This window comes from Megascapheus bottae, chromosome 6, assembly GCF_031878675.1.
Source record: "Megascapheus bottae isolate mThoBot1 chromosome 6, mThoBot2.hap1, whole genome shotgun sequence".
Classification (NCBI taxonomy): Eukaryota; Metazoa; Chordata; class Mammalia; order Rodentia; family Geomyidae; genus Megascapheus; species Megascapheus bottae.
Genome location: NC_143514.1, coordinates 17603465 through 17618636, shown reverse-complemented (window position 1 = coordinate 17618636; position 15172 = coordinate 17603465). Strand labels below are relative to the sequence as shown.

At 37.2% G+C, this 15172-nt stretch overlaps 1 protein-coding gene across 2 annotated transcripts in view; it reads left to right on the top strand.

The window, feature by feature from the left end:
- Vav3 (vav guanine nucleotide exchange factor 3) overlaps positions 1 to 15172 on the top strand; it is a 337639-nt gene that overhangs the window by 274253 nt on the left and 48214 nt on the right. For both annotated transcript variants that reach the window (XM_090334297.1, XM_090334298.1), the window contains exon 21: positions 14564 to 14629. In XM_090334297.1, coding sequence (XP_090190423.1) covers positions 14564 to 14629 — 66 coding nt within the window. The remainder of the gene's footprint in view (positions 1 to 14563; positions 14630 to 15172) is intronic.

Genomic DNA, 15172 nt, shown 5'->3' with positions numbered 1-15172 from the left:
GGGTATTGCTGAGTCAGTCAAGGACTTTTATCCAACAAATACAACAAATACTAACCTTGCATCCAGATACTTAAGAGTGTACCTACTATGTGTCTAACTGTGTTTTATGTGGGAAGGACCATTAACAAGACCGTTAACATGACCTAAGGAATGGTTTAAGCTGAAGGCAAAGTAAATACATTTCGAGGATTTTTGTTTGTTTGTTTATTTATTTAAAGTACAATTTATAGTTTAACCTGTTGGTGAAAAAGCCTAAAATACTTATTAGGATATTACAGTGGTATTGCATTTGATTTCCAAAAAATGTTTTTGAATCAATTCCAGGCTTCATCTTATTTGGAAATTTTCACCAAGTTATGCTTCCTAAATGGTTTTCTCCTCTTCGTTTTAAAGTGAGTTACTCCATCATTAGTGTGGAAAATCAGGTTTTATTGTAGACTGTTATGGTTGTCACATCGTCTGTGTCCAGTGACTAGGAATCATTCTCCACTTTCAGGGCCTTACTTTCTTTGAATAACCATTAGTTCCTGCATTATGATAACAACAGTCACTTCCAATGCCATTGAAGTAAGTGGGCTATCTACATCTACGTTATAACTTCTTTCAAACAATGCGTTGTCAGTTGAGCTGTAAAAATGTGTTCTGTTCAGTGGAAGAGATTTGTCTGCCTGGAAGAGATTTATTTTGGCAGTGTTTTCTTGTCTTCTTTGTCTTCTTTTTTTCTTTTTCTTTCCTTGAAAGTTCTCTATAATTCTCTTCAAATAAAGTGAATATAATATAGGAAATTAGCTACTTAGGATTCACTTCCTTGTGCAGGTGTAAGACATGGACAACATAGAAGAGAAGATCATAGTATTTGAGTGACAATGACAGACATGTTGCTTTTAAGGCTTTGTTAATGTTTTATGGCAGTGAAGACATAGAAACCACAGAGAATATTCTTTTCATTTTCTTATTTTCTTTCTTTGTTTTGATACTGGGGCATTAGCTCGGGATCTGGGTGCTATCTCTTAACATTTTCACTTATGTCTTGCGTGCTTCTACTTGGGCCACAGCTTTGCTTCCAGCTTTTTGTTGATTAATTGGAATTAGTTGCAATCATATGGAATTCCCTGTCTTGGCTGGCTTTAAACTACAATTCCCCAATCTCAGCCTCTTCAGTAGGTAAGATTACAGGCATGAGCCACTGACTCCCAGCACACAGAGAATATTCTTCATGTCAGAAAAGATTGTTCATATTTGAAATTTCATTTTCTCTGACAAGAGACACATTCTCATTAGATAAAGGGAGGGGGCAAATGTAAAATCACATCATTTTGTGTATGATTTCTGTACAAAAATGTGCTCTATGTATGTTTTCTTTTTAGAATACAGCTTCTGAATCTATGTAGATCTTTTGTCTTATACTATGGGGTTGTGTTTGTTCTGTTCCATTGCCATTTACAAATATTCCAGTGGGAGAATTCTGTAAACTAATTGGAACCAAAAGGCAATTATAAGCAACAGACCTGTTATTAGTGCCAAAAATACATATTTTTATCCATAATGAAAGTTAAATAGCCTAGAAAAATAGATGTGATACTTCACAGTTACAGATCATGAGTCCACATGATTTTTATGCCAAGGAGTAAAAAATGTTTTTTACACACTTTCTGATTAATTCACAGAGATCTCAATAGAGAGGGTAAATGGAGAGCCATGTGGCTTATAAAGGGCCAAGTTTACCACCTGTGGAATGAAAAATAAAGTCTCTTCTCTTCTGAAAGCTTCAACTCAAGGCCTATTTTAGGTCTGTTAGGTCATTTTACTTTTCAGAGAGTCATTTTACTTTTAAAATACCTTAAAGAAAAAATACATTTTAAAGACAGTTTAGTTATTTTGGGTACAAAAATCAGAAGCAGACATTGCTGTAATGTAGACTTTGGAAGGTTATGGGGCTTTTTTTTGTTATTTTTTTTAAATTATTTCTTCCTCGAGCAAGAGCCAGAAAAACTTGTGTGGCTCCAAGAAAATTTAGAATCCATCCAGGAGGACGGAAGCACTCTTGATCTTACTGAATGTTGATAGGTTAAATTCCCCATTACCATCTAGATATCCATGTCATTGGTAATGCCTATGAGGCAATAACTTGGCCTTGCCTTAATTTACCTGTCATGAATGATTTTTGTTCTCTGCGCGATTGCTTTATTTGGCATCTAAATAACAACTCAACAATCCAAGCAACTTTTTTGTTAAATAAAGATATTTTCCTCATTTTTTTAAAAAAGTTGACTAGTAGAAAATCTTTTTCTTTCTTTTTTTTATCTTGAAAAATGAACATTTTATTTTTTATTTATTTATTTTGCATTTTTTATTGTAATTAGTAAAAGGGTTACATGATATTTGCCAGATAGAAGGTGCATTAATTCACATACATTGATACCCTTCCACATGTCTTGGTACCCATTTCCCTCCCCCCCCCCCACACCCCCCACCCGTCTTGGTTTTTCCCCCCTTCCCTATCAAATTTCAAATAACCAAATACAAATAAATTCAATATATCAGATAACAAAGTGAGATACTATAACAATATGAGATAACCAAGGGACAGCAAAGGAGATGAGAGACAACATAGTACATTAAGGACAACAATCATTCATTATATGGCTTTTGTTTCAATATCCTGGAGGTCCTTTCAATTAGCTTCATACTATATGGCCTTATGTATCAAGATTTTGCTCTATTGCAGATATCTGCTAGTAGAGCCTAAGGTTTCTACTGATTATGACGAATGAGGGAAACCATTGAGCCTAAGTTCCTTTGAGTCTGGCTTACTTCACTTAATATGACTTTTTCTAAGTCTTTAGTAGGAAATCTTTTTCACAGGAGATGTTTTTTTTTTCTCTAAAACTTTTAGGCATGCTTTACCTCTACTTGGATTTTCTCTCCTATTTTATTTTCTTTAGGAAAGAAAATAAAAAACCTTTAGCATCAAATGTCCATACTTCTGGAGTTTGCTCTGAACAGCAACAACAAAAAAGGCTTCCATCATCACTCAACACCATAATACTGTTTACTAAGGAACTACTGCTCTTTTACCTCCTGCCTGGTTAGAGTGTACAGAAAGACAAGAACCAAGACTTTCATCTACCTATTCTCTGGTCCCAAGCAAACTGAGTACTAATTATTGAGTCTAGAATGAAAAACTCTACTCAGAGTTTTTCCCATAAGAAGTTACACGCAAGTTTTCAATTCATTGTGAAATCTTTCTTTATCAAGTTGCTTGAAAGGTCACTGAAATATTTATCTTGACATATTTAAATTTGTCTTTGTTCTCTCAGAATAGTCTGAAAGCTGTTTAATGTTGTGTTAGTACTTTCCTTATCAGTAAAATGGAAATGTAAATTCCCATAGAGGCCTAGTGAGTATCACAGGAAGGAAACTTGAGAGAAAACTGAAAAGAGGAAAAAATGTAACTCTGTATGATGGTAGTTTTAAAGATGCTATATTTTCTATAAGTAGGGAAATGACTGTTTCAATTCCATCTTCATGTTTCTATGAAGAATTCCCCTTATAGATGTGTGCTCCAAATTCCTATACTTAATCCCTGACATTTCTTTAATCAGAGATTAATATTTTCACTTATAGCCATCTAGAAAAGTAAAAATGATCAATTCTAAAGGGAATGATTGATTTAAGCATCTATACATGGGAAAGAGAGGAAGACTAGGAAATCTTAAGGATAGTGAAAAGGGGAGGGGGGAGGAGGGAGAAGAAACAGTGGTTCCAGAAAATCATCTTCTGCTCAGAACTTATGGTATCTTTTCAATGTCATGTGACCTGGCCCAGAAGCTTGTTAAGGGCCAACAGAAGAGGTACAACAGAGTATCTGCACATTTCCTCTCTGCAATTTTAGAAGTCTCACTTCAAAAAGTGTTGGTTTTGTTTTTTTGCCCTAGATTAAGGGTAGGTTTTTTCACCCTTCCCATGAATACTAGCTCTCATAGAATTTTTTAGAAATACATGTGCATTTTTCTTTGGATCTAAAATTTAAGGGTCAGGCTTTATCATATTCAGGGCAAATAAGACATATATAAGTTTATATTTATATATACAAATAATATACGTTTATATCTATCTATATAATCTGCTTTGCTTATAAAAATTACTTGCACACTCACACAGACACACACACACATTGCTGTGACATTATAAACAAGAGCAAATGGCTTCTTTGAGAAACGAGTAATGAGAAGTATTTTTCTTGATTCAGAGACCTATCCCAAAGACATTTCTTTATGAAGTCAGTTCACCTTAGCTTTTCTTTTGAACTGCTTCTCAGCCCTTGCTCAGCCATTAGCCTGGACCTTTTGTTGAATCTGGAGCAGCAAAGGGAGAGTTGAGAGTATGGGGATGAAAAGCTCTGTGAAAAGTCCAGATTGTTATTAGTCCATCCTGTAATCAGGAGACCTTTATTTTGACAGGTGTTTGCCTCAAAATATTGACTGTTTTTTGACCCTGAGAGCATCAGGGCTCCTAATTAAGGGAAAGGAAAAAGCAGCAGTGAGTGTGTAGCTATAATAGAAGGATGGAGGCCTTGGGAGAGGTGATTATAGAAGATAATAGACATTTGCTAAGGCCTTTAAGAAACATTTTTCCCTGAGCAATTGCCAACTGGGTTTGATTGAACAGATCATAAACTGAGATTACAGGAGTGTTTCCAAGTATACAGACTATTATGGGAATTGGCAAAGCTCCAAACAAAGTAGATGAGTAAGGTTCTAACTGTTAACACTCGAGATGGACAGTTTTTGGTTAATAGTTCTTAACAATTTTTCCAGTGTTTGGTACATGGGTAAACATAGGTGACAGTGGACATTCATGAGGTTCAGACTGGTATGGTAATTTTTCTCTATAGGATGAGAGAAAAACATAGGGAAAAATTCTGAGAAATCTGTTGTTCTTTTATTGTATTATTATTATTATTATTATTTACTATATGAGCTATACATTCTGGCACGTTTTAAAAGTTGATTTTATTCATAGGGTACTTCCAGTGGGCCATCATCCTAGAATGTCATTTGACATGGCTTGGTTCCATACCACAGGTGGCCTCAATGGGCCCTTATGACTTTGAACCAAACAGTATATATAATTCTGGCATAATAAATTTTAATTATTCTTGATAATACAAAATTCTAGTGCATGAGTGAGCATATCTAATTCCTAACCAGTCAGTCCTATGTGTGTGGGAAAGTAAATAGGTTCATTCTAAGTCAGAAGGAAAAGTTCTCATCTTCTGTCAACAAATGCTATCAGATTAAATTACTAACTCATATTAATAATTAATGGATCAAATACTTTGTAACCAACATTAATGGATGGAATGATTGTAAAGACTTGGGAAAGGTGTTTAGACAGTAAACAAAAATCCTATGCTGGTCAATAGGTACCTTAGAAATCCTTACCTTATGCCTGTAACCCTAGCTACTCCAGAGGCTGAAATCTGAGGATCAAGGTTTGAAGCCAGCCTGGGCAAGAAAGCCCATGAGAATATGTTCTCCAGTTAGTCACCATAAAGTTAGAATAGTAGGTGTGTAGTTCTAGGTGTAGCCAAGGCTAGAAGGGCACTATCCTTTGATCAAAAAAATCCAGATGAGGGCTTGAAGCCCTGAATTCAAACACCAGTACTGGCACCAGAACAAACAAACAAACCTTAGCTGAAGTCTCTTGTTTGATGGATAAGCATGCTGAAACTAAAGTGGAATGACTTGTACAATCTTAGAAGGCCAAGAATATAGAGCACCAGTCCAATCAGATTATTGCTTCAGTTTGTGCTGATGTAAATATCCTCTAAAATCTATTAAAACAATACAAAATTAAATCAAAAGAATCATGAATAAAATAGTATTGCCTCAATGAGAACCTTGAAAACAGTGGCTGCATCTATTTTTACTTCTTCTTCATACCCAGTATCGTGCTAGAACATTTTAAGAAGTCCAGCTTTTCCTTTGAGTACAAATTCTAACTTTTCTATAGATCTGAGATTTGAACTCAAATCCTTGCATTTGCCAGGCAGGTGCTTTGACCAATGACCCATATCTCCAGCCTTGTAATATTCTTCTTAAAAAAATGCCAAATGGGGCCTGGAGCATGGTCTAGTGGTGGAACGCTTGCCTAGCATGCACAAAGCCCTGGTTCAATTCATCAGTTCCACATACACAGGAAAAGACAGAAGTGGTGCTGTGGCTCAAATGGCAGAGCACCAGCCTTGAGCAAAGAGTGTCCAAGGGCAGTACCCAGTCCCTGTGTTCAAGCCCCAGTACTGGAAAATAAAAAGCAGAATGCTGCATGAGAATTACACATGGGGGGTACCATAGCTTAGAACATTTCCTTTATGCTTATTTACTTGTGACTAGAATGACCATAGATGGTTAGAAAAAAAAAAACCACTTATTTCTTGTCAGTCAGGATTAAAAAGGCAAATTTCATTGTCCCTTTGTTAAACCTGGATTACTCTGGGGGAGTTAAATTACTTCTTCCCAAGTAGAATATTTTCCAGAATGTACCAAAAATCTTGTTGTTCCTTCCAGCTTTTGGATTGAGTACCTGCTTGGGCTTTGGCTCAGCAAAATACAGATTCGTTTTTGCTTGCTGAGTATTTTTTCTTTCATCAGAGATACTTCTTGTGTTTATTTTCCCAGAGGAAAATACAGTGGTTAATAACGATTCAGAACTGAAATATATGCAGCATGTTCCCTACTGTGGTCTTCAAGAAAAAATTCTAAGACCAATAGAGAATCCCCTGCCTTACTGTGGAAATACAGGGGCCCGAATACATTTCTTGACTAGCAGGAAAAATATTCTGGGAAGTCTCATTTCCATCTTATATTCCTCTCACATCTAATAAGTGTAGAAATACAGCTTATGGCTTCTTCATACTTTTTTTCTCAGTGTACATTTAACAACTTTTAATTTTAAAGTTTTTATGACACTTCCATCTGCCAAAGTCCCAGAGATGAAGTAAACACAAATAATTCTCTGTGAATTAAAAAGAAAAAATCCAATATAATTGAGACCCTTGTCATCTATTTTGATTACTTGATGCAATTATAAAAAACCTATACATAGATTTAATTGAAGACAAATTTAATTTTTAAGATCCTAGTCTGAGGTGAAAATTTTGTAGTTACTCCGAATTATGATTTTATGAGGGACACTTAACACCAAGTATATTGATCCAGGATTATGAAATTCGGAGTCTTTTGAAAAGCTTTTGGAAGAGCTTTTTAAAGTTTATACATTAGACAGCAGTTAAAGAACCTGTCCTCTTTAATTCATGACAGAGTGTAGGACTTACAGTTTTATTTCTGTGTATGTGTGTATACTTCAGATTCTTTTTTTGTTTTTCTTTTTGGTGCCATCCTGAGGATTGACCTCAAAACCTATGTGCTGTATCTGAGATTTTTGTGCTTAGGAATAGTCTTCTACCACTTGAGTCACAGCTCCACTTCCAGCTTTTTTGGTGATCAATTGGAGATAAGAATCTCATAGACTTTCCTGTATGGGCTGGCTTTGAACCACAATCCTCAGTTCTTAGCCTCTTGAATAACTAAGATTACAGGTGTGAGCCACCAGTGCCTAGATTCTTCAGATTATTTGTAGCAACTATTCATTAGTAGAACATGTGCAATTAAATTTGGTAGTTTTTAGTGCTCAAGGAATATATAGCAGGAATATATACATGTATATATATATATGATCACATAGAGAGCAATTAGCAATGCAAGCATATGTGTACTGGCATGAAAACATCTGAGTAAAGAAATGGGCTTTATATGGCCTGCTGAAGTCAAAACAATATGAAAATTTGTGTTACTGGTAGCTTAGTAAATTCTCCTAAATATGAGGAAAGAGGTGCGAATATAAACAGGATTAGACATTTCTATTTTCATCACACAAAAAATAGACCAATTAAAAGCAAAAGAATCTGTAGAGAATAATTAAAAGATATTGTTATGAATAAAATAGCAAGTACTTGGCATTTACAGAGTGCTTTCACACAAGCTAAATCTTCCATCCCTATAGCAAGAGAGGCAGACAGGCGTGGAAAACCTTGTCCTTCCTGTTCTGTCACTGACACTTGTCTGCAGTTTCACTGCTTTTTATAGCAGAGTTAGAAATACAGCAAATTCTTCTGATGCCGTAGTCCTACGATATTGCCTTTCTGTGTTTTTCTAGAACTAGCCTGAGAAGATAGCTTATCTAATAACAGTGGTTACTTGTGGCCAGAGCTATGATCACAAATTTACTGCTTACCAAAAGGCCAATTTCAGAATGGGACTTTTCTTGGTCACTTTCTCTTTTCTGGACCAATTGGTTTTTTGTTGTTTTTTTCCATATATTTTTATTGTAATTAATAGAAGGGTTACATTATATTCTCCAGAAAGAAGGTGCATTACTTCACATACATCGATACCCTTTCTCATGTCTTGGTCCCCATTTCCCGCTCCCCCACCCCTACCCCTCATCTTGTTTCCCCCCCTTCCCTCTCCAATTTCAAATAACCAAATACAAATATATCCAATATATCAGATAACAAAGTGAGATACTGTAACAATCTGAGATAACCAAGGGACAGCAAAAGAGATGAGAGATAACATAGTACATTAAGGACAATAATCACTCATTATATGGCTTTTGTTTCTATATCCTAGAGGTCCTTTCATTTAGCATCATACTGTATGGCCTTATGTATCTAGGTTTTGCTCTATTGCAAATCTCTGCTAGTAGAGCCCAAGGTTTCTACTGATTATGACAAATGAGGGAAACCATTGAGCCTATGTTCCTTTGAGTCTGGCTTACTTCACTTAATATGATTTTTTCTAAGTCTTTCCATTTCCTTACAAATGGGACGATGTCATTCTTTCTGACAGCAGCATAGAATTCCATTGTGTACAAATACCACATCTTGTTGATCCACTCCATTAACTGAGGGACATCTGGTTTGGTTCCATATTGTTGCTATGGTAAATAGTGCTGCAGTGAACATCATTGTGCTAGTGGATTTAGTATGTCCTTGTTTTCTGGATGATTGGGTAAATGCCAAGTAGTGAAATATTACTGTTTTTTACAGAGCTTATGAGAATAATTTCTAAAATAATGCCTCTATCTACTTACCTACTTAGTAGGTGTGTGTGTATGTATGTATGTATGTATGTATGTATGTATGTATGTATCTATCTATCTATCTATCTACCTATCTGCTTGCCTGCCTGTCTATCTATCTGTTAATCCATCTGTATCTGTCCATCTGTCTATCCACACATTCACCTGTCCATTCTGTAAACAAACTCTAAATGAATTCTATAAACTAAACTCTATTCTCCTATACTCCAGGATGTCAGCTCCATATTGAACATTTCCTCCTCACCCCCTGCCCACACTGTGTCTTTCTGACAGTAGAGAAGTGACCAGCTTGGTAGAGATGTTGCTCTGGCCACTAGCCATGTTTGCTAAATTGCTTAGTAATCTCCACAGGACCATCATGCATTTATGCATACATTGAGAGTGTTTAGGGCACTATAACTTTGGAGAATTTCCAATTTTTTGTAAATAGGCATTAATCTATCCTTTTTATATTCAGCTACCCACATCTGTTTCAAATTGTTCAGTGCTATTCGAAGAGTGCATTAAAGCTCCAATCCAGGTAGTATTAAGGGGATAAATGAGCCACAGGGAAGAGACACTGTATTTTTCTTAAAGCAATTCTTTCTTCTTTTTGCCATGTTAGGAGCCAAGCAATTATGATTAAGGTTTTTGAAAGATATCCTGAATCATTTTCAAGCCCTCCTTGCATAATTTTAGCACTACTATCCTGGCATACATAATGTTTTGCTCTGCACAGGTAAAATGTAAGTAGCATTTTTCCCAGTCAATGTAGTTTTAATTCATCGCAATTCAATGCAGATTCATTTGGAAGAAAAGTGAAGAACAGGTGAAACCTAAGGTCATTAGAAATAAATATCTGATGATGTATGTATAGCTTTGATGTTCAAGTATTTTGTAGAAAGTTGTCAATAATTTCAGTTTTGATACATTTTTCTGTAGAAGGCTATATTTTGGGGGAAGGAAAAACATTATTTTGTGAATTATTACTTAGTATTATTTTCTTTGTGTCTACTTCGATTTGTTCAATAGAAATAACAAAGATACATCTTTTCTTAACAATGTAACACATAGCCTATTTTCTCAGATAGTTCTAAAGAAAGTATTTTCATTAAAATGACCCAACCTGTAAGGTTAAATTTACAAAACTCCCATCATATGATGTAAAGATACCCTGCAGAATAAATGCATATAAAGAGAGCACCATATGGTGTCTCAGATGACACAGAGCATAGAACAGGAATGCTTTCAGATTGACCTTGAAGATGTTAAAAGAGTCACAGAACAAATACCAGATCAGAGGATAACTACAAGATGCCTGCCGCTCTCTGACATCTGTAATAGGCATAAAAAATATGACACACTGATTTTCTGGACTAGGATAAAATGCTCAGACAGGAATATAAAGAGGAAAGAAATTCAGTTATAGAACTTTCACTCATCAAGGTGAATAAAAAAAAAATCTCACAGATAGATCATCACATGAGAGTTCACCAAATCCTGGGCTTGGAATTGACAGCTGGCTCTGCCCATTATTATTAATGAATTACCAAATGTGCATCCCACACACAGCCACCAGGAAGTGAAAGCATCCCTCCTACACCCTACTTTGTTCTGAAGCTTCCAAATGTTAAAAGGTGGCTATTTCTTTAATAAGTAGAAATCACCGAACATAGCATAGTATTTTCTTTTGTAGCAAAACTGATGTGTTATAGGAATAAGTAAGGAATTATAACTTCATCCATTGATTTTAAGTATCTCTTAGCTCTCTGCCATCTAAGAAATGGGTCTAGCTTTTGAAGAAATGTATATACACAACCAGGATATTTCTTCATTCTTTTCTTTTTCTTTTTTCTTTTTATTTTTTTAATGGGTCATGGGGCTTGAACTCAGCCTGGGCCCTGTCCCTAAGCTCTTCAGCTAAAGGCTACCACCCTACCCCTGGGCCTGGGTGTTGTTCCAGAGCTCTGCAGCTCAAGGCTAACGGCCTACCCTTGAGCCAAGCCCCACTTCCGTTTTCTAGACATTAATTGGAGATAAGAGTCTCAAGTCCTTTTGGGCCGAGCTGGCTTTGAACCTTGATCCTCAGATCTCAGCCTTCTGAGTAGCTAGGATTATATGTGTGAGCCACCACGCCTGGGTACAACCAGGATATTTCATAAAGATAAAAGAGCAAGCCAGGAAGGGAGGAAAACAAGATGAGGGGAGGGGGTGGGAGGAGGTAAATGGGGACAAAAACATGAGAAGGGGTATCAATGTTTGTGAAGAAATGTACCTTCTATCTGGTGAATATAATGTAATGCTTCTATTAATTACAATAAATTTTTAAAAAGCAAGCCAGGCCCTGATGACTTATACCAATTATCCTAGCTACTCAAGAGGCTGAGACGTGATGACTGCTGTACCAGGCAGGAAACTTCATGAGACCTTTATCTCCAATTAAGCATGCATGCACACACACACACTACACACACACACACACACACACACACACACACACACACAGCCAAAAGTAGAGCTGTGGATCAAGTGACTGAGTGCTCCTCTTGAGCAAAAATCTCAGGGACATCACTGAAGCCCTGAGTTCAAGCCTCAATAGTGCCACACACAGTGTCACTTTATGAATATTTTCACATGAAAAAAACTAGCATAATGCTTTTGTCTTTGTGTGTGTGCAAAAATGAATGAAATGAGATATGTTTTATTCTTTCAAATAAGTAAGTGTGGATCATAGTACTCATTGTCATGGGGTTATCAGGTTGAGGGATAACCCAATCTGCCAACTTTTATTGAAGGCCTGTTCTATATCTAATATCGGGTCTCTGGTCTCAAAGATCCCAGAGTCTTGGAGAACAGCCAGAGCAGCAATCCCAGGTTCTGCTTAATACTGTAGTACCATTATGTGAAAGGGCAGTGAGAGAGCAGATATGGGAACGACTCTTGGTCTGAAGCAAGGGGGTTTAGAGGGCCATCACTTAAGACAGTGAGGTGTGATACGTTTGTGGGGAGAAACACAGTGGAAGTTATCAATGGGAGGGCCCTGTGTCATTCTGTTCTTGAAGAAGTGGGCCCTATGACCTGGCTATCATACACTGTCACAGAAATATCATGATGCCTCGTGAGCTCTGCATTTCAGAGGTTGAGCCTTTTTGTTGTTAAGATAACAAATGGGAGTTGACAGATCACTATTCTTTGTTTGTATTATGTGCCAGTCCCATGGCTTGAACTCAGGGTGTGGGCACTGTCTCTGAGCTTGACTGCTGAAGGCTAGCTTTTGTGGGGTGTGTGTGTGTGTGTGTGTGTGTGTGTGTGTGTGTGTGTGTGTGTGTGTGTGTAGGGGGGAAGGGGGAAGGGAATGAAGGTAATTAATTGAAAATAAGAGTCTCATAGGTTTTCCTGCCTGGGGTTGGCTTCCAACTAGAGTCCTAAGATCTTAGCCTACTAAGTAGAGCACCAGCGTCAGGCTACAGCTTCACTAGAGCCATCACTTTACAATTTAAAACCTCTTCAAATATAGCACAAAAAAAAAACGCCATTATAAAGAGCTCTGGCCTTTCGTCAGTGAAAATAGACTGGTATTTTTTTTAACTCTATTCCCAGAGGTCTTACTTTGTTTTTTGTAAAAATTTCATTCTTCTTTCCTTTCCTGAGTTCAATCTGTGTATGGTTCTCACCCCCATGCCTAGCTATTTTGTATTCAGCATGGAGCTCACTTTTATATAAACCAGTATAGCTCCCCCAAATCATTCAGATTTATTTGTATCTCAGTGTCACACCTTCAACAAAGTCCCTTACATAGTCAGTGAATGAAGTTGAATGAAAGAAATATATCATTCCAGCCATAATTCCTGTGTGGTAATCACACTCTCTACCTTTCAGTTACACTTAATTTCTCTAAGCTTTGTCTTCCCACATTTTCTCCCCTGATCGAATTGTTCACATGATTTCTGGTTCCCCATCTACATGCTTGTCATGTAAGTTTATGTGACCTGTGTGGATGGGCTCTGCAGTCGCCTCCTGTTGTCTTTCTCCTCTGTTCATATTGACTCCACAAGCAAGCCCTACAATTACCAGTGAAATGTCTTTAATCTCCTTCACTTCCAGCATTTCTTTTCCTATCATGATGGTAGTTGGTTTCCTACTGCTATTCTCACCACTGAAACAGCATCCTCTAATATGCCATTTTTGACAGAGGCCAGTTTTACTTCTAAAATGCAGAGTATCCTTGAAGAAAATAGCATTAGCAACAGTGAAATTCAGATATCATATAGGCTTGCATAGAGAGGCAGTGTGGTGCTCTGAAGTTACAGCACCTGACATGGAATTTGAATTCTAGCTCTTGTTAGGTCTGAGGTCATGCACAAATCATTTCCCTTTCCCATGCCTCATTTTTCTCATCAGTAAAGTGTTGGAGATTCTTACAGTCTCAGATACTTGGGAGGCATAAGTAGGAAGAGAAAAGTCTGGGGCCAGCTCCAGGCCAAAATAGGATACCCTATGTGAAAAAAAAACTAAAGCAAACTGGACTGGGGGTGTGGCTTAAGTGGTAGAGCAAGGCCCCAAGTTGAACCACAATGTCAAAAGAAGGGAAGAAGGAAGGAAGGAAGGAAGAAGGGAGGGAGGGAGGGAAGGGGAGGGAGGGAGGGAAGGAAAGAAGAGAAAGAGGGGTAGAGAGAGGAGAAGAGGGAATGGGGAGGTAGGAAGGGAGGGAGGGACAGAGGGAGGGAGGGAGGGAGGGAAGGAAAGAAGAGAAAGAGGGGGAGAGAAAGGAGAAGAGGGAATGGGGAAGGGGAAGAGGAAAGGGAGAAAGAAAGGAGAAGAGGAGGGAAGGGGAAATGGGGATAGTAGTTAGACCTACCATAATGGATCATTGAATGTATGAAATGAAAACTCTTAACTGTCTTGCAAAGAGTAAGGACTCAATAAGTATTAATTCTAGACTCCATTTCTGTGTAGGATTTTGCAATAGCAAGGTAACGAAATTGAATACTACATACAAAATAACCTGTCCATAACCTGAAATAACACATAAAGTTCAGCAATGAAGAAAGGCCAGGTGCTGATGGCATATGCCTGTAATCCTAGCATCTCGGGAGGTTAAGATCTAGTTCAAATCCAGACCAAGAACCCATCTGAAAACTGGAAGTAGACCTGTGGCACAAACTGGTTGAACACTAGCCTTGAGCAAGAAAGGTCAAGGTCAATGCTTGAATCCTAAGTTTAAGCCCCAGAACCACAAGAAAAGAAAAAAGAAAGTTATCTCTGTTTTTGCTTCTGTTTCTGAGGCATATTAATTCTCAGTACTGAATACAATATGTAAATGTTCTGAACATCCTAAGTAACAACACTGTGTAAGCAGAATTATGATATTATCATTTTGTTCTCAACACAGGCATGTTATTTTTTTACTAAACAGGGTAGAAATTTAGCATCTGGAGAAGTTGGATATTTCCCAAGCGATGCTGTCAAACCTTCTCCATGTGTAAGTACTAGTATTTCTTTTCTTTCATGTTTTATTTTACTCTTGATGCTCTGATGAGTAGTCCGAGAATGTACAAAGAATATTGTGCAGGTTATGTGTTAATATTTTCTGCGAGGATCCTGTTACTTCCAGCAGCATTAGGATTCTATTGTTAGATAATATTTTTTCAATGTTAAGTAAATATATGCGAGATGCAAATTTAATTTAGGAGGATTTACAAATTTAAGTTGGCTAAAAGGTTTTAGGAGATGGAAATTAAAGCTACAGATAAGATGCACTGCAGAAGTTCCTGCTTTCCCACTGAGGTGAGAACAGCAGGGGCTAATCTCTTCCCACCACTGGGAACTCTCACACTTCATCTCATGCCTTTGAAAGCATTCTGGGAAGTAAAAAGTCCACACATTACTCAATTCAGTACCAAATTCATGTTCTGTGCTTTAACAGGACATTGCTGTGTGTTTAATATCAAAGAAGAATGTATTCTCAGAATATAAGAAAGCACTCTCCATTGTTTCTATTTTGAGATGACATTACCTTTGTTTC